This window comes from Oncorhynchus gorbuscha, linkage group LG04 (genome assembly GCF_021184085.1).
Source record: "Oncorhynchus gorbuscha isolate QuinsamMale2020 ecotype Even-year linkage group LG04, OgorEven_v1.0, whole genome shotgun sequence".
Classification (NCBI taxonomy): domain Eukaryota; kingdom Metazoa; phylum Chordata; class Actinopteri; order Salmoniformes; family Salmonidae; genus Oncorhynchus; species Oncorhynchus gorbuscha.
This window is the reverse complement of record NC_060176.1, coordinates 1267013-1293885: the sequence shown is the minus strand read 5'-3', so window position 1 is coordinate 1293885 and position 26873 is coordinate 1267013. Positions and strand designations below refer to the sequence as shown.

General features: G+C 45.4%; 2 protein-coding genes across 3 annotated transcripts; both read left to right on the top strand.

Moving 5' to 3' along the window:
• Window positions 1-4476: 4476 nt before the first annotated feature.
• On the top strand, window positions 4477-23769 carry sh3gl3a (SH3-domain GRB2-like 3a). Of its 2 annotated transcripts, XM_046345527.1 has the most exons (10): window positions 4477-4612; window positions 8498-8570; window positions 11249-11392; window positions 12609-12742; window positions 13043-13201; window positions 17306-17409; window positions 18113-18234; window positions 18542-18580; window positions 19732-19791; window positions 20496-23769. In XM_046345527.1, the coding sequence occupies exons 1-10, from the start codon at window positions 4598-4600 to the stop codon at window positions 20696-20698; spliced, it is 1053 nt and encodes a 350-aa protein (XP_046201483.1). In that variant the 5' UTR covers window positions 4477-4597; the 3' UTR covers window positions 20699-23769. The 2 variants fall into 2 exon arrangements, with proteins under 2 accessions (XP_046201483.1, XP_046201484.1); XM_046345528.1 differs by lacking the exons at window positions 18542-18580; window positions 19732-19791.
• LOC124033451 lies at window positions 22973-26859 on the top strand. The gene is made up of 3 exons (XM_046345481.1): window positions 22973-22979; window positions 23778-24381; window positions 24474-26859. The coding sequence occupies exons 1-3, from the start codon at window positions 22973-22975 to the stop codon at window positions 24847-24849; spliced, it is 987 nt and encodes a 328-aa protein (XP_046201437.1). The 3' UTR covers window positions 24850-26859.
• The last annotated feature ends 14 nt before the right edge of the window (window positions 26860-26873 follow it).

Sequence of the window (26873 nt, the reverse complement as noted above, 5' to 3'; positions counted from 1 at the left end):
ATGCTTAACTTACCCTGTCCCATGGCTTAACCTACCCTGTCCCATGGCTTAACTTACCCTGTCCCATGCTTAACTTACCCTGTCCCATGGCTTAACCTACCCTGTCCCATGGCTTAACCTACCCTGTCCCATGGCTTAACTTACCCTGTCCCATGGCTTAACTTACCCTGTCCCATGGCTTAACTCACCCTGTCCCATGGCTTAACCTACCCTGTCCCATGTCTTAACTTACCCTGTCCCATGGATAACTTACCCTGTCCCATGGCTTAACTTACCCTGTCCCATGGCTTAACTCACCCTGTCCCATGGCTTAACTTACCCCATACCCAGGGTCATTTTTGTGAAGTGATCAGTTTTTTTGGACAAGCTATGTTTTCAAAACTAATGTTCACATGAATTCTGATTATATCTTAGTTAGGAAGAATGCTATATTTCCCTTGACGGAGTGATGTAATTTTTTAAAAACTTGGCATCCCGGGTGGTTAAGGGCGCTGTACTGCAGCGCTAGCTGTGCCACCACAGACTCTGGGTTTGCGCCCAGGCTCTGTCGTGACCGGGAGGTCCGTGGGGCGATGCACAATTGGCCTAGTGTCGTCTGGGTTAGGGAGGGTGTGGCCGGTAGGGAAATCCTTATCTCATCGCGCACCTGTGGCGGGCCGGGCGCAGTGAGTGCTAACCAAGGTTGCCAGGTGACTTTCCTCCGACACGTTGGTGCGGCTGGCTTCCGGGTTGAATGGCGCTGTGTTAAGAAGCAGTGCGGCTTGGTTGGGTTGTGTATCGGAGGACGCATGACTTTCAACCTTCGTCTCTCCCGAGCCGTACGGGAGTTGTAGCGATGAGACAAGATAGTAGCTACTAAACAATTGGATGCCACGAAATTGGGGAGAAAAAGGGGTAACAAAATAAATAAATAAATAAATGTTTACTTACCCCACTCTCCCCTAAATGTCTGTGTCTTTTCCATAAAACCTCCATTACACAGTTCTTCTCCATAAAACCCATGTTACATAAAAGTTCCATTATCTGCTGTTCTAGGTGCTGTGTTCCACCTCCAGAGGTCAGGGGTCAGGTATATAGTGTCCTGGGTGGAAGTTGTCCTCAGGCTACAGTACTTACCCTCCTCACATCTATATCAGTGTCCGGTCTTCACAAAAAGGAGAGATGTAGAGAGAGTGTGGGAAGGTTTTTCCAGCTCTGTTGCCTCTCGACTTAAAATCATTTGTCATGGTAGTACATTCACATGCTCCAACACATATCACCTCTACTGGATAGTGTCAAACGTAGAATTATTGGTTAGTGTCAAACGTAGAATTATTGGTTAGTGTCAAACGTAGAATTATTGGTTAGTGGCAAACGTAGAATTATTGGTTCGTGGCAAACGTAGAATTATTGGTTAGTGTCAAACGTAGAATTATTGGTTAGTGGCAAAAGTAGAATTATTGGTTAGTGTCAAACGTAGAATTATTGGTTAGTGGCAAACGTAGAATTATTGGTTAGTGTCAAACGTAGAATTATTGGTTAGTGGCAAAAGTAGAATTATTGGTTAGTGTCAAACGTAGAATTATTGGTTAGTGGCAAACGTAGTTCTGGACTTCTCTCTGACTGGTCTTCAAGGAGCTCAAAGTTCTGGACTTCTCTCTGACCTTCGTGGCTCAGCTGTTAGCCTACTTTTTAAGGAATTAGCCTACTGTACTGTACTACATTTTAATATTCTTATCACTGCCAAAGGAATGGTCTCTCTCTGCTTCAGAACTTAACTCCTTAGATTGACACCCAAGCCAACACATTTTGTTTCCCACAACGTTACAGGGAAGTTGTTTTTCAAATAACCAAAGGAGAACCTTTAGGCAATGCTATGGGAACGTTTAGTGTTAGCTGGGACAGTCTTTTAAAACAAATGAGCCTGCCTGGTAGTGTCCCTGTCTGTTTGTGCTTTATTCCTCTCAGTGTGTGGTCATTCCCTGATTGATGACCTTTAATATGGGACCTATTTAGTAGGTTGTCATGCCAAAGGTGTGCTGTATGACTTGACGATGATTAAAGAGTTGGCTAAATTATGTACAGTAGGAGACCACGCTAAAACCAAATGGGGAAACAGTTTCCTCTGGGGTTTGTAATCGGCTATCTTATTACAGTATTATTGTGTTGTTTGTGCTTCCATAGCATGTATCTGCTACCAACCAACACATCTTTCTTTATAGAGTCATATATGGCACCCCTTGAGCATGTTTTATGTAAATGGTTTCAGTAAAACACAGCCCATTAAGAATGACCATCTCCCGATTCAATTTGTGAGCCATCAGACAAGGTACATGTAGATCACAGGAGGTTGGTGGCACCTTAATTTGGGAGGACGGGCTCGTGGTAATGGCTGGAGCAGAATAAGTGGAATGGTATCAACTACTATGTGTTTGATGCCATTCCATTTGTTCAGTTCCAGACATTATTATGAGCCTCCTCCCCTCAGCAGCCTCTTGTGATGTAGATTCAGACTGATACACTCTGACCTGCTGCAGGGGGGAGTAAGAAAGAGAAGTTGTGATTGCCTCTGTAGATGTCATCTCTCTGAAGGGCCCACTATCACACTGTTGACATGAATGAGGGAGGTAATGAAGGGAGAGGAGGGAGGGAAAGATACAAGGTAAAAGAGAGAAAGAGGGAGTGAAGAGGAGAGGTAGTGGATACAATGAATGAAGAGGCAGAGAGAGAGATAGATATTGAAGAGGGCAAAGGAGAGAGAGGGAGAAAGACATAAAGAGAAGAGGAGAGGTAGAGGATAAATGAAATGGAGAAAGAGCCAGAGAGGGAGATGAAACCTAATAGCCTGGTGATTATTACCTCTCTCTCTCTCCCAGACCTCTGAGCGACACCAGAGTGCCACTGTGCTGTGCAATGAGGAGTTTACCAGTGTCATCACACACACACACACACACACACACACACACACACACACACACACACACACACACACACACACACACACACACACACACACACACACACACACACACACACACACACACACACACACACACACACACACACACACACACACACACACACACACTGCCATTACTCCCCCAGTATCCCTGATCTGATTTCTTTCTCACACACTAATCAATCTAATGAGTGTTACTGCATGATAAATGTGTCTGTCTGTGTCAGTGAGAGCACATCAACAACAAGAAAAGTGATGGCACTAATACTATCTCTCTGTCTTTCCTCTCGCTTCCCCTCCCTACCCTTACCTCCATCCCCTCTCTCCCTCCACCCCCCCTCTCTCTCCCTCCATCCCCTCTCTCTCCCTCCATCCCCTCCCTCTCTCTCTCTCCCTCCCTCCATCCCCTCTCTCTCCCTCCATCCCCTCCCTCTCTCTCTCTCTCTCCATTTCCTCTCTCTCTTTCTCCCCACCTCTCTCTCTCTCTCTCCCCACCTCATTCCTCCCATCCCCTCTCCCTCTCTTTCCCTCTCTTTCTCTCTCTTTCTCTCTCTCTCTCTCTCTCTCTCTCTCTCTCTCTCTCTCTCTCTCTCTCTCTCTCTCTCTCTCTCTCTCTCTCTCTCTCTCTCTCTCTCTCTCTCTTTCTCTCCATCCCCCCATCTCTCTCTCTCTCTCTCCACCTATCTTTCTCTCTCTCCATCCCCTCTCCCTCTTTATCTCTCTCTTTCTCTCCCACTCTCTCTCTCTCCCTCCATCCCCCTCTCTCTCCCTCTCCCTCCATCCTCTCTCTCTCTCTCCCCCTCTCTCTTTTTCCCCCACCACTCTCTCTCCCCCTTTCTCTCTCTGTCTTTCCCCACCACTCTCTCTCTCTCCCCCCCTCTCTCTCTGTCTTTCCCCACCACTCTCTCTCTCTCTCTCCCCTCTCTCTCCCCCCACTTTCTCTCTCTGTCTTTCCCCACCACTCTCTCTCCCCCCCCCCTCTCTCTCTGTCTTTCCCCACCACTCTCTCTCTCTCTCTCCCCCTCTCTCTCTCTGTCTTTCCCCACCACTCTCTCTCTCTCCCTCCATCCCCCTCTCTCCCTCTCTCCTCCATCCTCTCTCTCTCTCCCCCTCTCTCTCTTTTTTTCCCCACCACTCTCTCTCCCCCTTTCTCTCTCTGTCTTTCCCCACCACTCTCTCTCCCCCTCTCTCTCTCTGTCTTTCCCCACCACTCTCTCTCTCTCTCTCTCTCCCTCTCTCTCCCCCCTTTCTCTCTCTGTCTTTCCCCACCACTCTCTCTCCCCCCTCTCTCTCTGTCTTTCCCCACCACTCTCTCTCTCTCCTCCCCCTCTCTCTCTCTGTCTTTCCCCACCACTCTCTCTCTCTCTCCCCTCTCTCTCCCCCCTTTCTCTCTCTGTCTTTCCCCACCACTCTCTCTCCCCCCTCTCTCTCTGTCTTTCCCCACCACTCTCTCTCTCTCTCTCTCCCCCTCTCTCTCTCTCTCTGTCTTTCCCCACCACTCTCTCTCTCTCTCTCTCCCCCCTTTCTCTCTCTGTCTTTCCCCACCACTCCCCCCTCTCTCTGTCTTTCCCCACCATTCTCTCTCCCTCCCCTCCATCTCTATAGTTGCTGAGTGAGAAGATAAGTGGTGCTGAAGGGACAAAGTTAGATGAAGACTTCATGGAGATGGAGAGGGTAAGGATGACAGAGACGGCGCTATTAGCAACGCAAAACATCCTTGTAGTATACACAATGGCTGGCTCTGGTTTGTAGGTTCCCCTAGGTATCTAGGATCAGATTCCCCTCCACCTATCCTGAACTTAACCATTAGTAGGGAAAATGCTAAACTGAACTAAGATCAGTGTCTAAGAGAAACTTCACTCTACTCCCAATGGTTGCGTCCCAAATAGCAACCTATTCCCTATGTAGTGCACTGCTGTTGACCTGAGCCCTATGGGCCTTTTTTCAAAAGTAATGCACTTTATAGGAAATAGGGTGCCATTTATGACAGAGACAATAACTACCAGACCTCAGGATGGATGCACTACTGCTCTTCTACTGTCCACGATGGTGTTCTTCTGTGGTCCCGGGTATTCACAGGGGTGCAGGCTTTTGTTCAAGCCCAGCACTGGGCACAGACTTCAGTTCAACGTCTAGTGTTGATTTACATTTGGTTGAGTTGTCAGCTAACGTGAAATCAACGTAAAAAAAATGTATATATACAGTGGATGTCGGACGTTTACATACATTAAAACTAGTTTTTCAACCACTACATAAATGTCTTGTTAACAAACTATAGTTTTGGCAAGTCAGTTAAGACATCTACTCTGTGCATGACAGAAGTAATTTTTCCAACAATTGTTTACAGACAGATTATTTCACTTATAATTCACTGTATCACAATTCCAGTGGGTCAGAAGTTTACAAACTAAATTGACTGTGCCTTTAAACAGCTTTGAAAATTCCAGAAAATTATGTCATTGCTTTAGAAGCTTCTGATAGGCTAATTGACATCATTTGAGTCAATTGAAGGTGTACCTGGGGATGTATTTCAAGGCCTACCTTCAAACTCAGTGTATCTTTGCTTGACATCATAGGAAAATCAAAAGAAATCAGCCAAGACCTCAGAAAAAACATTGTAGACCTCCACAAGTCTGGTTCATCCTTGGGAGCAATTTCCAAATGCCTGAAGGTACGTTCATCTGTACAAACAATAGTACGCATGTATAAACACCATGGTACCAGGCAGCCGTCATACCGCTCAGGAAGGAGATGCGTTCTGTCTCCTAGAGATGAACGTACTTTTTTGTGAAAAGTGCAAATCAATCCCAGAGCAACAGTAAAGGACCTTGTGAAGATGCTGGAGGAAACAGGTACAAAAGTATCCACAGTAAAACGAGTCCTATATCGACATAACCTGAAAGGCCACTCAGCAAGGAAGAAGCCACTGCTCCAAAACTGCCATAAAAAAGTCAGACTATGGTTTGCAATTGCACTTGAGGCCAAAGATCGTACTTTTTGGAAAAATGTCCTCTGGTCTGATAAAACAACAATAGAACTGTTTGGCCAAAATGACCATCATTATGTTTGGTGGAAAAAGGGGGAGGCTTGTAAGCCGAAGAACACATTCCAACCGTGAAGCATGGTGGTGGCAGCATCATGTTGTTGGGGTGCTTTGCTGTAGGAGGGACTGGTGCACTTCACAAACTAGATGGCATCACGAGAAAGGAAAGTTATGTGGATATATTGAAGCAACATCTCAAGACATCAGTTAAAGTTAAGTTAGAGTTTTGTCAAAAGATTTTGTCTTCCAGTGAGACTGCCTAGAGTGTAGCCTCCAAAGATAGCTGTGGAAAAAAGGATCACTATTCCCAATCATTTCATTTGGACAGGGGTAACCCAAACAAGATACAATAATGGCAGAGCAACTTCAACAACTTCTACAAGAACGAACCCACATCAATAAGGATTTGCAATAATCTTATTAACTTCTAGTGGCCACTGCATATCATGACAAACCAAGTCAACAGGCCGTTGCATTCCATCTCTTCTTGGACATGTCAACACTTTATCCTCAACAGTTACTAACTTATCATTGAAGTGACTAGTACACCCCACCTCAACAGTTCACATAATATACAGCTTGCAAGTAACTACCAAAATGTCCATCCAAATGGCAAAATTCTAGTCAGACTAGACTGGGAGTGCATTTAACAAATGATGTTGCAGGGTAAAGCACTGGAATGACTGCCAAAAAAGAGAGAAAAAGATCAATCTTAATGTGGTCTTCAGACTATGATTTTGAATTGTCCTGATCCCAAACAAAAACAACCACGATCTAAAGCCACACCGATGATCGAGTTAAATACTTTATAAACTTCAAACGCTGAAAACAAACAAAACTTCTGCAGCACACACAATAAACTGAAAAGCCTGGGAATTTCTATTTCTTCCATTAAAAATGTCCTCTGGATGATAAAACAACAAAAAAAACCATGAAGTCACTTGTTTGGTGTCATGGGTGTTTCTCTTCAAGCTCCCTGTAAAGTGGTGATCCAGTCATTTTTATGTTTTGTGGGCGCCAGGCGGTAAAAACTGCCAAAAGGAAAAGAGTAGAATGAGAAGTGGAAACACTACCAGAAAACTGAGTTTAGCCTGTAAAGTGGAGAGAAAAAAGAATAGCAGGGCTTTATCAAAACCCACATCACATCTTCCAGGGGTGGGCAGTGAACTTCAACAGCCTTTGACAGATGATGTGAACGAACCCAGACACAAGACTAGGGTTTGCATATCTGTATATATTTGTCATAGTTTCTGCTGTGAAAATGACCTCCAAAGGCTAGCAAGGTTGGTGGTGTTGTAAAAATGGTGGTCCATCGGACCTGTCATTAGGTGGGAGTTCCATCCCCCTAGGGTTGAAAGGATCCAATGATACTTCTGGCAGGAAATAATTCCTGAATCAACTGCAGTTAATGAACTTCAATGGGCGCAAAATTAGTGCATTTAACAAATGGAGTCTTTGCTGTAATGGACAATGACCACCAAAAAGATCAATCTTATTCTTCAAATTTGTTGGTTTACCACAGTCATCAATGAGGTCTGGGATCAACAAAACCCACAAAAACCACGTCTAGTGTGATGACCTATTTATAAACAAACGCTGAAAACAATGTAGAAACTTCTGCAACTTCTCTCTCTTTATTGAAGTGACTCCTTCCTTCAGACATCAAAAGTGTCTCCATACAGGATTTGCCAAAAGTTAAGTTAGAGTTTTGTCACAAATGGATCTTCCAAATGGACAATGACCCGAAGCATACTTCCAAAGTTGTGGCAAAATGGCTTAAGGACAACAAAGTCATGGTATTGGAGTGGCCATCACAAAGCTCTGAGCTTAATCCTATAGAAAATGTGTGGGCAGAACTGAAAAAGCGTGTGCGAGCAAGGAGGCCTACAAACCTGACACAGTTACTAATTGAGTGTATGTAAACTTCTGACCCACTGGGAATGTGATGAAAGAAATAAAAGCTGAAATAAATCATTCCCTCTACTATTATTCTGACATTTCATATTCTTAAAATAAAGTGGTGATCCTAACTGACATCAAACAGGGAATTTCTACTAGGATTAAATGTCAGGAATTGTGAAAAACTGAGTTTAAATGTACTTGGCTTAAGTTGTATGTACATTTCAGACTTCAACTGTACGTTCACCATGTCATTTTATTTGGGATAAAAGTTTGGTGAAGAAAAGGATTCAACCAGTAATTGCCCAGTGGAAACACACCTGAATCAACCTATCATTAAGTGTTTCAGTGGTTGAGTCAGGTTCCTGCAGGGGGTGCAGGCTTCTCAATACAAAAAAACCTGACTCAACTTCTCAACTCACCATCAAGTGAGTTGTTGGATCAGCTGTGTTGGTACTGGGCTGAAACACAGACCTACAATAGGCTGGAAGGGTCTCCAGTAGAGGTCGACCTCTAGTCTCCAGGACCAAGGTGGAAGAACAGTTGTCTTCTTGTAACCAATACGTGCTGAAATAAAGACCCTCTCTATTGAGCTAACATGATCGTCTTGTTTCTAGAAAATCGATGTCACCAACAAATCAGTGTTGGACCTCTTGACCAAAACAACAGAATACCTACAACCTAACCCAGGTGAGACAACACAGAATATTGACTAATGTTCAGAGTTGGTGAAGATGATATCTTTGAAGTTGGTGAAATAATGCAGAAGTTAAAGAACTTTACTATGTAGGTGAATGGTTAGGATGAATGGATGGAAGTGGTGGATGGATGGATGGATGGTTAGGATGGATGGAAGGGGTGGATGGATGGATAGATGGATGGAAGGAAGGAAGGGGTAGATGGATGGATGGAAGGAAGGAAGGAAGGAAGGAAGGAAGGAAGGGATGGATGGATGGATGGATGGATGGAAGGGGTAGATGGATGGATGGATGAATGGATGGATGGAAGTGATGAATGAATGGATGGATGGATGGATGGAAGGGGTAGATGGATGGATGGATGGATGGATGGATGGATGGATGGATGGATGGATGGATGGATGGATGGATGGATGGATGGATGGATGGATCAGGTGGATGGATGGATGGAAGTGATGAATGAATGGATGGATGGATGGATGGATGGATGGATGGATGGATGGATGGATGGATGGATGGATGGATGGATGGATGGATGGATGGATGGATGGATGGATGGATGGATGGATGGATGGATGGATGGATGGATGGATGGATGGATGGATGGATGGATGGATGATGGATGGATGGATGGATGAAGGGGTGGATGGATGGATGGATCAGGTGGATGGATGGATGGATGGATGAAGGGGTGGATGGATGGATGGATGGATCAGGTGGATGGATGGATGGATGGATGGATGGAAGGGGTGGATGGATGGAAGGATGGATGGATGGATGGATGGATGGATGGAAGGGGTGGATGGATGGATGGATGGATGGAAGGGTTGGAAGTGATGAATGAATGGTTGGATTGATGGATGGATGGATGGAAGGGGTGGTTGGATGGATGGAAGGGGTGGATGGATAGATGGATGGATGGATGGATGGGGTGGATGGATGGGGTGGATGGATGGGGTGGATGGATGGATGGATGGATGGAAGAGGTGGATGGATCAGGTGGATGGATGGATGGATGGATGAAGGGGTGGATGGATGGATGGATGGATCAGGTGGATGGATGGATGGATGGATGGATGGAAGGAAGGGGTGGATGGATGGAAGGGATGGATGGATGGATGGATGGATGGATGGATGGAAGGGGTGGATGGATGGATGGATGGATGGAAGGGTTGGAAGTGATGAATGAATGGTTGGATTGATGGATGGATGGATGGAAGGGGTGGTTGGATGGATGGAAGGGGTGGATGGATAGATGGATGGATGGATGGATGGGGTGGATGGATGGGGTGGATGGATGGGGTGGATGGATGGATGGATGGATGGAAGAGGTGGATGGATGGATGGATGGATGGATGGATGGATGGATGGATGGATGGAAGAGGTGGATGGATGGATGGATGGATGGATGGATGGAAGGGTTGGATGGATGGAAGAGGTGGTTGGATGATGGAAGGGTTGGATGGATGGAAGAGGTGTATGGATGGATGGGGTGGATGGATGGATGGATGGATGGAAGGAAGGGTTGGATGGATGGAAGAGGTGTATGGATGGAAGGGGTGGATGGAAGGGGTGGATGGATGGAAGAGGTGGTTGGATGATGGAAGGGTTGGATGGATGGGAGAGGTGTATGGATGGATGGGGTGGATGGATGGATGGATGGATGGATGGAAGGAAGAGGTGGATGGATGGATGGATGGATGGATGGATGGAAGGGGTGGATGGATGGATGGAAGGGGTGGATGGATGGATGGATGGATGGATGGAAGGGGTGGATGGATGGATGGAAGGGGGATGGATGGATGGATGGATGGATGGATGGAAGGGGTGGATGGATGGATGGAAGGGGTGGATGGATGGATGGATGGACGGATGGGGTGGACAGATGGATGGATGGATGAAGGGATGGGTGGATGGATGGGGTGGACAGATGGATGGATTGGATGGATGAAGGGATGGATGGAGGGAGTGGATGGATGGATGGATGGATGGATGGATGGATGGATGGATGGATGGATGGATGGATGGTGGATGGATGGATGGATGGATGGATGGATGGATGGATGGAAGAGGTGTAGGGATGGAAGGGGTGGATGGAAGTGTTGGATGGATGGAAGGGGTGGATGGATGGATGGATGGATGGATGGATGGATGGATGGATGGATGGATGGATGGATGGATGGATGGATGGATGGAAGGAAGGGGTGGATGGATGGATGGATGGATGGACGGATGGGGTGAACAGATGGATGGATGGATGGATGGATGGATGGATGGATGGATGATGGATGGAGGGATGGATGGATGGATGAGGTGGATGGATGGATGGATGGATGGATGAAGGGATGGATGGATGGATGGAGGGAGTGGATGGATGAAGGGATGGATGGATGGATGGATGGAGGGGGTGGATGGATAGATGGAAGGGGTGGATAGATGGATGGAAGTGTTGGATGGATGGAAGAGGTGGTTGGATGGATGGAAGGGGTGGATGGATGGATGGGTAGATGGATGGGTGGATGGATGGGGAGATGGATGGATGGGTAGATGGATGGGTGGATGGATGGATGGATGAAAGCAAGTCAGCAGTGTGATGCATGGTGGTATGTTGCTGGTGACAAATAAAACAAACACAAATAAAAAGTGATCACTCCATGTGTTTTGCTGTAGCTTCCAGAGCCAAGTTGGGGATGTTAAACACAGTGTCGAAGATGAGAGGACAGGTGAAGACCACAGGATACCCACAGACCGAGGGCCTACTGGGGGACTGTATGATGCGCTATGGACATGATCTGGGAGACCAGTCCTCCTTCGGTATAAATCACACACACACACGTTCAGCACACATACGTGCACACACACACACAGACACACACGCTGTGCTATGTGAGGGCTGTAAGGAGCACGAGAGGAAGCCTTTGAAAAGCTTTTCATCCTAACCTGACTGTGTACATGCCCACCAACCCACCCACCCACCCACGCTCACACACACACACACACACACACACACACACACACACACACACACACACACACACACACACACACACACACACACACACACACACACACACACACACACACACACACACACACACACACACACACACACACACACACACACCCTGTGTGCAGCCAGCTAGTCTGTACTGTGTTTCCGCCTGTGAAAACCTGTGGCTTTGTTGAGCTGCTTCCCGTCTCAACTCTGACACCTGGTGGCTACAAAACGTACTTACTCTGAACATGGGTTTTGATCATATCATTAGTATAGGCCCAGTTTCCCAGACACAAATTAAGGGTAGTTCTAGACTAAAGCCCATGTTCCCATCTTAGTGAAAGATTATGGCCAGGACTCAATGGAAGGTGTGCTATAGGGCAGTACACTTGACAGCAGACAATGCGCCTTTTAAAATACATTCGGAGATCACATTCATAATAAATGCTGCGAATGTTGGTTCAAGCATGAATAACCTTCAACAGTGTGCTGCTCTGTGAATGAATCCCAGCCTAGACTTCATCTGTGTCTTGAAAACCAGACCTTAATGTTCAATATAAACTTCAAACAGGTGTTACATTATCCAGTTATCAACTATCTAGAAACCAAATCATTATTTCTCAGGGATCTCGATTTTAACTTTGCAATTCCATTGAATAATGCACACTGATTTGGAATTCTATATAGAATTGCTAGATAGTTAATTAATTGATCCTGCATCACCTTCTTGCTTGTTAGCGACACATGAATTCAGTGAAAGTGGCCCATGCGGGAATCAAACCCTCAACCCTGGTGTTTGCTAGCACCTTACTCTCAAACCCACTCACCATCACAACCACCATGTTTCTGTTTCACGTGTTTCGCTCGTATCTGACAGCAGGGTCGTATTATGTTAAACCGTAGAAAAAGGTTTTGCAACAGAAAATGAAAACAAGTGTTTCTTATTGGACAAGTTCGGGTAGGTCCCTCCCAGTTTTGGCCTGTTTTCTTCTGTTTGGTACCTTGTGAATACGACCCAGGTGTTTTTTTCTGCAGGCGGTGCGTTGGTGGACATCGGTGAGGCCATGAGGCAGATGGCCGAAGTGAAAGACTCTCTGGACATCAGTGTCAAACAAAACTTTATTGACCCGCTCCAGAACTTACAGGACAAAGACCTCAAGGAGATCACGGTCAGTGGTATATTACATCTCAGTGTCTATTAGCTTTCAGAACTCCAGGTGTGCATCACAAATGGCACCCTATTCCCTATATAGTGCACTACTTTTGACCAGGGCCCATATGGGATGTGCATAAAAGTTGTATACTTGCAATTTTGTAAAGTTGTATTTTGCAATGTTTAATTTGTATGTTATGTTATAAGGTTCATGAAGGTTTTGAGGAGGGCCGTCGTCAATTCCTCCTGGGAAGAGCCTCTGTACTGCCCCATATTGGCCCTTGTCAATCATCTCTCCTGATTGTCTTGTGTGCAGCATCACCTGAAGAAGCTGGAGGGGAGGCGGTTGGACTTTGACTATAAGAAGAAGCGTCAGGGGAAGGTGCCTGACGAGGAGATCCGTCAGGCGGTTGAAAAGTTTGAGGAGAGCAAAGAGCTGGCCGAGAGGAGCATGTTCAACTTCCTGGAGAACGATGTGAGTGAATAGTAGAGGCATACGCTACCTGTTGTAACAGTTCTCGCTCTCTCGTTACCACCCTCTGAAAAAGAGTGCCACCATGTGGTGGTCTGCAATAGAGGTGCCGGTTTCCATTATAGGTGAACTGTCCTAGCGCCCCGGTTAGAGGATGGAGATGACCAGTAGGAGGCAGGGATACAATTCACACATTACCATACACCAAACAGACACACACACACACACACACACACACACACACACACACACACACACACACACACACACACACACACACACACACACACACACACACACACACACACACACACACACACACACACACACACACACACACACACACAGCAAAGAGGAAGAGGAATAGAATCGTTGAAAGTGGTTTTGTGGTCAGTGATGCACAAACACACGATTGGGAAGTCCAGGCTTGTAGGAAGGGTCCAGGGTGAGTTGTATTGAGGTGGCAGGTAGCCTAGTGGTTTGAGCGTTGGGCCTGTAACCAAAAGGTTGCAGGATCGAATCCCTGAGCTGACAAGGTAAAAATCTGTTGTTCTGCCCCTGAACAAGGCAGTTAACCCATTGTTCCCTGGTAGGCCTTTCTTAACTGTCTTGCCTAGTTAAATAAAGGTAAATATATATATATAAACATTAAGGTGGTGCAGAGTTATTGTCCTTGTAGGAAGGGGTGAGTTGAGGTGGTGCAGAGTTCTTGTCCTTGTAGGAAGGGGTGAGTTGTGTTGAGGTGGTGCAGAGTTCTTGTCCTTGTAGGAAGGGGTGAGTTGTGTTGAGGTGGTGCAGAGTTCTTGTCCTTGTAGGAAGGGTTGAGGTGGTGCAGAGTTCTTGTCCTTGTAGGAAGGGGTGAGTTGTGTTGAGGTGGTGCAGAGTTCTTGTCCTTGTGGGAAGGGGTGAGTTGAGGTGGTGCAGAGTTCTTGTCCTTGTAGGAAGGGGTGAGTTGAGGTGGTGCAGAGTTCTTGTCCTTGTAGGAAGGGGTGAGTTGAGGTGGTGCAGAGTTCTTGTCCTTTTGTAGGAAGGGCCCAGTGGTCAGTTGTGTTGAGGTGGTGCAGAGTTCTTGTCCTTGTAGGAAGGGGTGAGTTGTGTTGAGGTGGTGCAGAGTTCTTCTGACCTGTTGTCTCTCTGCACCCCCTGTGTCCAACTAAAGAACAGGCTTGAATAGGTCTGTTACCTCACCAGATAGGACCTGTGATTGGCTGACCAGGTCAGCTGACTGTGTTCCCTGGTAACCTGGCCCCTACCAGGCCTGAGGCTGAGGTGGGGAATGGTAGCCTCTGCTGCAGCTGAAAAGTCACAGAGTTTATCTCTATGTTCTAACCAGAGAGAGGGTTCAGTGAGGGTTTCATGATTAAAGTTATAGGGTTTTGTAAACACGTTCTCTCTGTCTGTGACACTCGCTGGAGCTCTGAGGCCTAAACACCCTGCCAGCAGAATCAATCAAGCAGTGTGGTGCCAAGACAGCTTCTCCCTGAATGTCAGCAAGACAAAGGAGCTGGTCGTGGACTACAGGAAACAGAGAGCCGAGCACGCCCCCATTCACATCGACGGTGCTGTAGTGGAGCAGGTTGAGAGCTTCAAGTTCCTCGGTGTCCTCATCACTAAGGATCTATCATGGTCCAAACACACCTCCTCAGGAGGCAGAAAATATTAGGCATGGGCCCTCAGATCCTCAAAACGTTTTACAGCTGCACCATTGAGAGCATCTTGACTGGCTGCATCACCACTTGGTATGGCAACAGCTTGGCATCCAACTGCAAGGTACCACAGAGGATAGTGCGGACGGCCCGGTACATCACTGGCGCCGTGCTCCCTGCCATCCAGGACCTCTATACCAGGCGATGTCAGAGGAAGGCCCAACATTTCTTCAAAGACTCCAACCATCCAAGTCATATGCTGTTCTCTCTGTTACTGCATGTCAAGTGGTACCGATGCACCAAATCTGGAACCAACAGGACCCTGAACAGCTTCTACCCCCAAGCCATAAGACTGATAAATAGTTAGTTAAATAGTTCACCAAATAGCGTTGACCCTTTTTGCACTAACTTTTTTGACTCATCACATACGCTGCTGCTACTGTTTATTACCTGTCCCTTTATCCTAGTTATATGTACCTATCTACCTCAATACCTATTACCCCTGCACATCAACTCAGTACTGGTACCTCTTGTATATAGATAAGTTATTACCTCATACCCCTGCACATCAACCTAGTACTGGTACCTCTTGTATATAGATAAGTTATTACCTCATACCCCTGCACATCAACCTAGTACTGGTACCTCTTGTATATAGATAAGTTATTACCTCATACCCCTGCACATCAACCTAGTACTGGTACCTCTTGTATATAGATAAGTTATTACCTCATACCCCTGCACATCAACCTAGTACTGGTACCTCTTGTATATAGATAAGTTATTACCTCATACCCCTGCACATCAACCTAGTACTGGTACCTCTTTTATATAGATAAGTTATTACCTCATACCCCTGCACATCAACTCAGTACTGGTACCTCTTGTATATAGATAAGTTATTACCTCATACCCCTGCACATCAACCTAGTACTGGTACCTCTTGTATATAGATCAGTTATTACCTCATACCCCTGCACATCAACTCAGTACTGGTACCTCTTGTATATAGATAAGTTATTACCTCATACCCCTGCACATCAACCTAGTACTGGTACCTCTTGTATATAGATAAGTTATTACCTCATACCCCTGCACATCAACCTAGTACTGGTACCTCTTGTATATAGATAAGTTATTACCTCATACCCCTGCACATCAACCTAGTACTGGTACCTCTTGTATATAGATAAGTTATTACCTCATACCCCTGCACATCAACCTAGTACTGGTACCTCTTGTATATAGATAAGTTATTACCTCATACCCCTGCACATCAACCTAGTACTGGTACCTCTTGTATATAGATAAGTTATTACCTCATACCCCTGCACATCAACTCAGTACTGGTACCTCTTGTATATAGATAAGTTATTACCTCATACCCCTGCACATCAACCTAGTACTGGTACCTCTTGTATATAGATCAGTTATTACCTCATACCCCTGCACATCAACTCAGTACTGGTACCTCTTGCATAGAGATAAGTTATTACCTCATATAGATAAGTTATTACCTCATACCCCTGCACATCAACTCAGTACTGGTACCTCTTGTATATAGATAAGTTATTACCTCATACCCCTGCACATCAACTCAGTACTGGTACCTCTTGTATATAGATAAGTTATTACCTCATACCCCTGCACATCAACTCAGTACTGGTACCTCTTGTATATAGATAAGTTATTACCTCATACCCCTGCACATCAACCTAGTACTGGTACCTCTTGTATATAGATCAGTTATTACCTCATACCCCTGCACATCAACTCAGTACTGGTACCTCTTGTATATAGATAAGTTATTACCTCATACCCCTGCACATCAACTCAGTACTGGTACCTCTTGTATAGAGATAAGTTATTACCTCATACCCCTGCACATCAACCTAGTACTGGTACCTCTTGTATATAGCCAAGTTATTACCTCATACCCCTGCACATCAACTCAGTACTGGTACCTCTTGTATAGAGATAAGTTATTACCTCATACACCTGCACATCAACTCAGTACTGGTACCTCTTGTATATAGCCAAGTTATTACCTCATACCCCTGCACATCAACCTAGTACTGGTACCTCTTGTATATAAGTAAGTTATCATCAACTCAGTACTGGTACCTCTTGTATATAAGTTACAAGTTACTCATTATGTATCTATTATTACTTTTATTATTACGTGTTTTACTTTTCTATTATTTCTCAATTTTCTTTTCCATTAGAAAGCATTTCACTGTTAGTCCACACCTGTTGGTTACGAAGCATGAAAAAATACAGCAGGATTTGAATCAGAATAAGTTGTCTATCCCGTATTGACAACAATAGTTGTCACAAAGTGCAGTACTTTACAGTACAATCTCAATGTCAATCTTACCAAGAAATAGTTCACTACATGTTCTTCATACAAGATAAAGTGCTTGATAAGATGGATAATATTCTTGTGTTGTGTGTTTGGTAGGTGGAGCAGGTGAGTCAGCTGTCAGCGTTGGTTGAGGCGGCGTTAGACTACCACCGTCAGTCCTTGGAGATCCTAGAAGACCTCAACACCCAACTACAAAACAGGCAACTAACTAACTACAGCTATCACACTCCACAGTCCCTAAACAGCCTGCCTCCTCGTCTCCTTCCCTTATTCTGCACTGATGTGAAAGAGCTGGACACGTGAAAGCAACTCCCTAGTGAGCATCCGCCATTTTGCTTTCACCTTTTCAGTTTTCAATTCAGTAATTCTGATTCAAGTTGAAATTCACTGCCTGAATTAAAAAATCATCCTCAGTTCACATTCTAATTGCACTAAATTGTAAACCAAATTGAAGGAAAACCAAACAATTGAAGGAAAACCAACCAGTTGAAGGAAACAGGACAAGGACAGGAGGAAACCACTTTAGACTATGCAGCCAGTAATGTACACATGTTGCTGGGCCACAGTGGATAACATCATAATGCCTCTCACAGGGTATCCTCAGCCAGTAATGTACACATGTTGTTGGGCCACAGTGCCTCTCACAGGGTATCCTCAGCCAGTAATGTACACATACCATCATAATGCCTCTCACAGGGTATCCTCAGCCAGTAATGTACACATGTTGTTGGGCCACAGTGGATAACATCATAATGCCTCTCACAGGGTATCCTCAGCCAGTAATGTACACATGTTGTTGGGCCACAGTGGATAACATCATAATGCCTCTCACAGGGTATCCTCAGCCAGTAATGTACACATGTTGTTGGGCCACAGTGGATAACATCATAATGCCTCCCACAGGATATCCTCAGCCAGCAGTCGACCGAAGAGAGAATTTAAACCAAAGTCCATCATGAGCAACATTGAGACCATAGACAACACTCAACACAATGGAACATATAGCTCCTCACTCAAGTCATCAGGTACTGTACTGTACGATAGTGTGTGTGTGTGTGTGTGTGTGTGTGTGTGTGTGTGTGTGTGTGTGTGTGTGTGTGTGTGTGTGTGTGTGTGTGTGTGTGTGTGTGTGTGTGTGTGTGTGTGTGTGTGTGTGTGTGTGTGTGTGTGTGTGTGTGTGTGTGTGTGTGTGTGTGTGTGTGTGTGTGTGTTTATCAATTCTGCTCATATTTGTTTTGATCAGCCCCATCAGTTTGTCCATGTTATCCTTTCACCCATTGTTATTTTTCCCAAGTCATAAGTCATGTTATATGTGTCTGTGGTTCTTTGCAGACATCCAGATCAACCACACAGTAAATGGAAATGGGAAAAGTAGGTATACTTGGACTGATCACATCAAACAGGTGTCGCACCCCTACATAGTCTTAAAAATGACTTATTCTGCCTCTCTAGAGATAATCTGAGACAAATCAAAACTCCTGTGAAGTCATGATCATTTTTAGCCAAATAATAACTTGCAAGTTCTCTGGCTCCATCAATGTGACTTTAAAAAAGCAGTTTTCTGCCCTCATGTGGTTAGAGGGTGTAACAACCTCCATGAAAATGACTCTGGGTTAAACCATTAGTGGGAGAAATGCAAAACTGCCTCAGGATCAGCATCTAAGGTCAACTTCACCCTACACCGCTAAGAGCAGTTACAAATAGCTCACTGAAAAGATCACATCTGTAATAGGTTTAACAGATTAAGATAAAAGCTGTTATCCCCTCAGATTAAAGTTTGTCAGTCAGTTTATTTTTGTGATATCCAATTGGTAGTTATAGTCTTGTCCCATCGCTGCAACTCCTGTACGGACTCGGGAGAGGTGAAGGTCGAGAACCCTCCGAAACACGACCCCGCCAAGCCTCACTGCTTCTTGACACACTGCTCGCTTAACCCGGAAGCCAGCGTTTCGGAAGCCAGTGTTTCCTCCGCACCAACGTGTCGGAGGAAACACTGTACAGCTTGCGACCGAAGTCAGCGTGCATGCACCTGGCCCGCCACAAGGAGCCGCTAGAGCACGATGGGACAATTACATCCCGTCTGGCCAAACCCTCCCCTAACCCGGACGACGCTGGGCCAATTGTGTGCCGCCTCATTGGTCTCCCAGTCACGGCCAGCTGCAACACAGCCTGGGATCAAACCCGGGTCTGTAGTGACGCCTCTAGCACTGCGATGCAGTGCGCCACTCGGGAGGCATCAGTCAATTTATTATTCATTCATCAGATATTGGTTGCTGTTTCAACCATGGCAGGAGTCCTCATGTCATGAGTAGGGTCGGGTCGCAAAAGTCACGTATATTTCAACAACTAAAAAATCGTGTTGGAAGATTCCTGGAATCAGGATTGAAAAAGCAGTTCAACCGGGGGTCATCCTTTGAGGATTTCTGGAAAACCTGGGAATTTTAGGAAAGTTACAGGCATTGTGTTTGTTGGTGCTTGTCTCATCTTCCATCTCCATGTTTCTGCATCCATCTCTCACCCAGCTGATCCCTTCACCACCGTTCCTCTGTCCTGGCCAGAGAGTCCCACTTTCAACGGCCACCGTGAGTAACACACACACACACACACACACACACACACACACACACACACACACACACACACACACACACACACACACACACACACACACACACACACACACACACACACACACACACACACACACACACACACACATGCGCACCGTCATACCTTGGTCCAACAACAACCCAGTCTACTGTAACTGTCCTCTACTCCTCCATACTGTCACTATCACACCACTGTCTGTTTGTCTTAATGTGTTGGATTTGTTTTGCTGCACCAACCCACATCAGATCCTTATCAGAGGAAGAGACACTCCTGGGAACAGAAGACGATACATGCTGGTGTTTGACAGTTCTCTATTTTTACCCCCTCTCCTCCTACCCCCATCCCCCTCTCCTCCTACCCCCATCCCCCTCTCCTCCTACCCCCATCCCCCTCTCCTCCTACCCCCATCCCCCTCTCCTCCTACCCCCATCCCCTTCTCCTCCTAACCCCATCCCCCTCTCCTCCTACCCCATCCCCCTCTCCTCCTACCCCCATCCCCCTCTCCTCCTACCCCCATCCCCCTCTCCTCCTACCCCCATCCCTCTCTCCTCCTACCCCCATCCCTCTCTCCTCCTACCCCCATCCCCCTCTCCTCCTAACCCCATCCCCCTCTCCTCCTCCCTCCCTCACCCCTTATCCTCCCTCTCCCCCCACCCCTTCTCCTCCCTCCCTCCAGAATCGGAGGTGCTGGACCAGCCGTGTGCCAGGTCCCTGTATGACTTTGAGCCAGAGAACGATGGTGAGCTGGGCTTTAAGGAGGGTGACATCATCATCCTCACCAACCAGATAGATGACAACTGGTACGAAGGCATGATAAACGGAGACTCTGGCTTCTTCCCAATCAACTATGTGGAGGTTATCGTACCCCTGCCCCAGTGAGACAGGAACGGACAGGACACCACCCAATCAGGGACCAATCTCCAGAGCCCAACCTCCTCACAGCCTCCCCTAGTTCCTACACCCTATGCACCTGTGGAGATCTGAGAGGATGTTGTTATTTTGATTTCAGAGTTATTTCCATATAGATTGCACCGGTCGAATCCGCTCAGATCTCCACAGGTGCATAGGGCGCAGGGTCTTGGTGTTGATTTGGGATTATACACAGTGTCCATTTCATCAGACTTCAATCCCCACCCTCAAGCCTCCTGTCATCAACCCCCAGCCTCCAGTCCCTACCCTTACATCCTCAACCTTAGAAACACAGTACTCAATCCCAAATCGACCCTATACCCTAGACACTTTCGTAGATCTGAAAAGATTGGACAGGTATAAGGAAGGAAGTGGACATTCTAAGCAGCATATCAGAAGGCAGAATGAAGCTAATCTGATCTTTTTAATACCAATCCTTTAAGATCAATAGGAGTGTGTAGGGGTTAGAGGGAATATGGGTTTATTTGGGATTTCAGCATAACTCTCAGCACAACAACTCTCAGCACAACAACTCCTAGCACAACAACTCCTAGCACAAACCTGTCTAATTTATTGTCAAAACGACATGTAATCCCTAGTCTCAGACTACAACCCTCTAATACCCCAGCACCCACACAGCCCCTAACCCAAACCACAAACTTCATGAAATCGTCATATGAAATTGATCACAACACACTTCATCAAAGTCCTCCTCAGATGACCACGCCTTGCTTTTCGCCACAGTCATTCAATAAGTGTACAACTTTTCTCTTTGTCTTTTACAATATTTATTTTCTACATTGTTCTTTTCATGGTTTGTGGAATGTGAAAATCAGGGTTCCTCCCCCAAACTGTGTTCCATTTGGAGCAGCTCCAGGTGAAGCCATCAGACAAGACGACTAAAATAATCACCTGACAATCGCTGTGTAATAGGTGTGGACTAACTGAAGAAAAGTCATTCCAGGTTATCAAAGAGGATGCTTTTCTCATGATCTGCCACCATGAGAAAACAAAATGGAGTCTCCTGGAAAAATCCACATTGCTACTGTGCATCTCCATTTGGTTCGGGTTTTCCTGTGTAACTCTTCTTCAAGTGTTGATGTTGAGTTAGGAGTGGTCTTTTTGTTCCTTTTCTCTGCTGTTATCTGTAGGGCCAGGAGTTATGCCTGACCATGTTACCTGACCAATACAAACTCTCGTCCATAGTTCTAGGTTATTATAGGCTTTAACATGTGCCCAGAGTTGTTCCTGTTGTCCGTCTGCCTGCTTGTCTGCCTGTTGTGCTCTTAAGTGTTATCCCAAACACATATTTTTAAACTGTAAGGAACTAATTTTACAACTCTGAATGTCCCTCTCTCTCTCTGTGTTTACATGGTCTGGTCTTACTGTGACGTAAAGGCTCCTCTAAGGACTGTACCACTGTTCTGTGTCAGATGGGGGTAAATGCCTTGACCCACTTGGACCGTTTAAGTGCTTTTTAAAATGTTGTCTGTATTGCACTGAAGCTGTAGACCCGAACGCACACCTCCGGACATGCACATACTGTCTGTTTTCTAGTTTCTCCTCAAGCACTGCACTTTCTATGTCCTTCACCATGAGAGTACAGTACCGTCTGATGGTGAATAAATAGATTGATATGGACCACGATATGTACTGTATGTGATGAAACAGTTTGTCTGCCATGTAACGTCAGACCACCATTGTAGATTGAATGAAGTCTCCAAATGATACACATTAAAGGCACACTTTGTCACTTTTCTTTCCCCTGTGGTCGTGCCACAAAGTACTTACACACTCCAAACCAAACTAACATTGTTTGATTCACATCAGTCAGGCTCTTCTTTGTCTTTGTACTTTGCACTTGCAAAGACTCTCAAGCCTTCAAAACAAACAGGTGTTATCTAAAGCCTCACAGGTGACCAGAAATAGAAGCAATGAAGTGTGCCTTTAATGAGATATGCCTGTCTAGTATCATGTCTGAAGTCCGATAACCCTGGGCTTATTTAGGAAGTGCAGCATTGCTCTGACCTGACCTTCTAATTGACACGTCTCTTTAGCCTGATAGTTGGTTTTTAACTGCCAATAGTCTCTCTCTCTCTCTCTGCTGAGAATGGAATTCATCAGAGCCCTATAATAAGTATTATGTACTGTGTATATATAGCTCTGGGCTTTATATGTTCCCCATTCAACAGAATGGATAACTCTAGAAGGATTGAACAACAATGCCATAACTGAATCATCAGCATGGATGGTCATTTGTTTTCCTTTTTCATTTAGAAAAACAGTATTTGAAAAGCCACTGTAGTGTGTGGACATTCCCTTTACCCAAAGCCACTGTAGTGTGTGGACATTCCCTTTACCCAAAAGCCACTGTAGTGTGTGGACATTCCCTTTACCCAAAAGTCACTGTAGTGTGTGGACATTCCCTTTACCCAAAGCCACTGTAGTGTGTGGACATTCCCTTTACCCAAAAGTCACTGTAGTGTGTGGACATTCCCTTTACCCAAAAGCCACTGTAGTGTGTGGACATTCCCTTTACCCAAAAGTCACTGTAGTGTGTGGACATTCCCTTTACCCAAAAGTCACTGTAGTGTGTGGACATTCCCTTTACCCAAAAGTCACTGTAGTGTGTGGACATTCCCTTTACCCAAAAGTCACTGTAGTGTGTGGACATTCCCTTTACCCAAAAGTCACTGTAGTGTGTGGACATTCCCTTTACCCAAAAGTCACTGTAGTGTGTGGACATTCCCTTTACCCAAAGCCACTGTAGTGTGTGGACATTCCCTTTACCCAAAAGCCACTGTAGTGTGTGGACATTCCCTTTACCCAAAAGCCACTGTAGTGTGTGGACATTCCCTTTACCCAAAAGCCACTGTAGTGTGTGGACATTCCCTTTACCCAAAAGCCACTGTAGTGTGTGGACATTCCCTTTACCCAAAAGCCACTGTAGTGTGTGGACATTCCCTTTACCCAAAAGCCACTGTAGTGTGTGGACATTCCCTTTACCCAAAAGCCACTGTAGTGTGTGGACATTCCCTTTACCCAAAAGTAGTGTGTGGACACTGTAGTGTGTGGACATTCCCTTTACCCAAAAGTCACTGTAGTGTGTGGACATTCCCTTTACCCAAAGCCACTGTAGTGTGTGGACATTCCCTTTACCCAAAAGCCACTGTAGTGTGTGGACATTCCCTTTACCCAAAAGTCACTGTAGTGTGTGGACATTCCCTTTACCCAAAAGTCCACTGTAGTGTGTGGACATTCCCTTTACCCAAAAGTCACTGTAGTGTGTGGACATTCCCTTTACCCAAAAGTCACTGTAGTGTGTGGACATTCCCTTTACCCAAAAGTCACTGTAGTGTGTGGACATTCCCTTTACCCAAAAGTCACTGTAGTGTGTGGACATTCCCTTTACCCAAAAGTCACTGTAGTGTGTGGACATTCCCTTTACCCAAAAGTCACTGTAGTGTGTGGACATTCCCTTTACCCAAAAGCCACTGTAGTGTGTGGACATTCCCTTTACCCAAAAGCCACTGTAGTGTGTGGACATTCCCTTTACCCAAAAGCCACTGTAGTGTGTGGACATTCCCTTTACCCAAAAGCCACTGTAGTGTGTGGACATTCCCTTTACCCAAAAGTCACTGTAGTGTGTGGACATTCCCTTTACCCAAAAGTCACTGTAGTGTGTGGACATTCCCTTTACCCAAAAGACATTCCCTTTACCCAAAAGCCACTGTAGTGTGTGGACATTCCCTTTACCCAAAAGTCACTGTAGTGTGTGGACATTCCCTTTACCCAAAAGTCACTGTAGTGTGTGGACATTCCCTTTACCCAAAAGTCACTGTAGTGTGTGGACATTCCCTTTACCCAAAAGTCACTGTAGTGTGTGGACATTCCCTTTACCCAAAAGTCACTGTAGTGTGTGGACATTCCCTTTACCCAAAAGTCACTGTAGTGTGTGGACATTCCCTTTACCCAAAAGTCACTGTATTGTGTGGACATTCCCTTTACCCAAAAGTCACTGTAGTGTGTGGACATTCCCTTTACCCAAAAGTCATTGTAGTGTGTGGACATTCCCTTTACCCAAAAGTCCGGATTGGGTTTTTCTACCAAAATACACTTAAACATTCTGAAGCATCTTCTTTCTCTAAGTATAACCATGTTCTGGACCAACTACACGAACTAAACAACAGGGGAAATGTAGGACCATATCTAAAGGTAATACACACTGTTTTCATATTGCTAGTGAATATGGAAAACCCCTGTTTGTATGATTTAAAAGAAAGACTGTAGCCATGGATTTGATTGTGAGAGAAAACAGATTTTTGTAGGAGGCAGCATAAGAAATGGAAAAACCTTCACTGTGGAAGAAGATAGTTCTGAAGCCCAACCCTTCTGTTCTGTAATAGCCTGCTGCTTTCTCAAGGTGTCTGTCTGATGGTTGACAGTGTGTGTCCCTCCCATTTGGGACAAAGCCACTGTGTGATGACTGAGATGACACCTCCCCAACACTACAGCTGGACTATATGTCCATGTCCACTGTTACTGTTCTGTTTGCTCTACTTAACCAGCTCTGAAACCTCTCTGTTCAGTGTCACTTCACCCCAAACTTAGTCCATGTCCACTGTTACTGTTCTCTCTGCTCTACTTAACCAGCTCTGAAACCTTTCTGTTCAGTGTCACTTTGCCCCAAACTTAGTCCATGTCCACTGTTACTGTTCTCTCTGCTCTACTTAATCAGCTCTGTAACCTCTCTGTTCAGTGTCACTTCACCCCAAACTTAGTCCATGTCCACTGTTACTGTTCTCTCTGCTCTACTTAACCAGCTCTGAAACCTCTCTGTTCAGTGTCACTTCACCCCAAACTTAGTCCATGTCCACTGTTACTGTTCTGTTTGCTCTACTTAACCAGCTCTGAAACCTCTCTGTTCAGTGTCACTTCACCCCAAACTTAGTCCATGTCCACTGTTACTGTTCTCTCTGCTCTACTTAACCAGCTCTGAAACCTTTCTGTTCAGTGTCACTTTGCCCCAAACTTAGTCCATGTCCACTGTTACTGTTCTCTCTGCTCTACTTAATCAGCTCTGTAACCTCTCTGTTCAGTGTCACTTCACCCCAAACTTAGTCCATGTCCACTGTTACTGTTCTCTCTGCTCTACTTAACCAGCTCTGAAACCTCTCTGTTCAGTGTCACTTCACCCCAAACTTAGTCCATGTCCACTGTTACTGTTCTCTCTGCTCTACTTAACCAGCTCTGAAACCTCTCTGTTCAGTGTCACTTCACCCCAAACTTAGTCCATGTCCACTGTTACTGTTCTCTCTGCTCTACTTAATCAGCTCTGAAACCTCTCTGTTCAGTGTCACTTCACCCCAAACTTAGTCCATGTCCACTGTTACTGTTCTCTCTGCTCTACTTAACCAGCTCTGAAACCTCTCTGTTCAGTGTCACTTCACCCCAAACTTAGTCCATGTCCACTGTTACTGTTCTCTCTGCTCTACTTAATCAGCTCTGTAACCTCTCTGTTCAGTGTCACTTCACCCCAAACTTAGTCCATGTCCACTGTTACTGTTCTCTCTGCTCTACTTAACCAGCTCTGAAACCTCTCTGTTTGTTCAGTGTCACTTCACCCCAAACTTAGTCCATGTCCACTGTTACTGTTCTCTCTGCTCTACTTAATCAGCTCTGTAACCTCTCTGTTCAGTGTCACTTCACCCCAAACTTAGTCCATGTCCACTGTTACTGTTCTCTCTGCTCTACTTAACCAGCTCTGAAACCTCTCTGTTCAGTGTCACTTCACCCCAAACTTAGTCCATGTCCACTGTTACTGTTCTCTCTGCTCTACTTAACCAGCTCTGTAACCTCTCTGTTCAGTGTCACTTCACCCCAAACTTAGTCCATGTCCACTGTTACTGTTCTCTCTGCTCTACTTAATCAGCTCTGAAACCTCTCTGTTCAGTGTCACTTCACCCCAAACTTAGTCGATGGAAACTGGCTGTACATACTTCATCACCTCCTTTTTGTATTGTATTTATTTTCTGGAACATAATCTATATAAAATGTGTTTTATTGATGTTGTAAATGAATATATTCATACGTACTGTATATTGCGTAAATAAATGAAAAGCAAATACTGAGCCATCTTTGATGT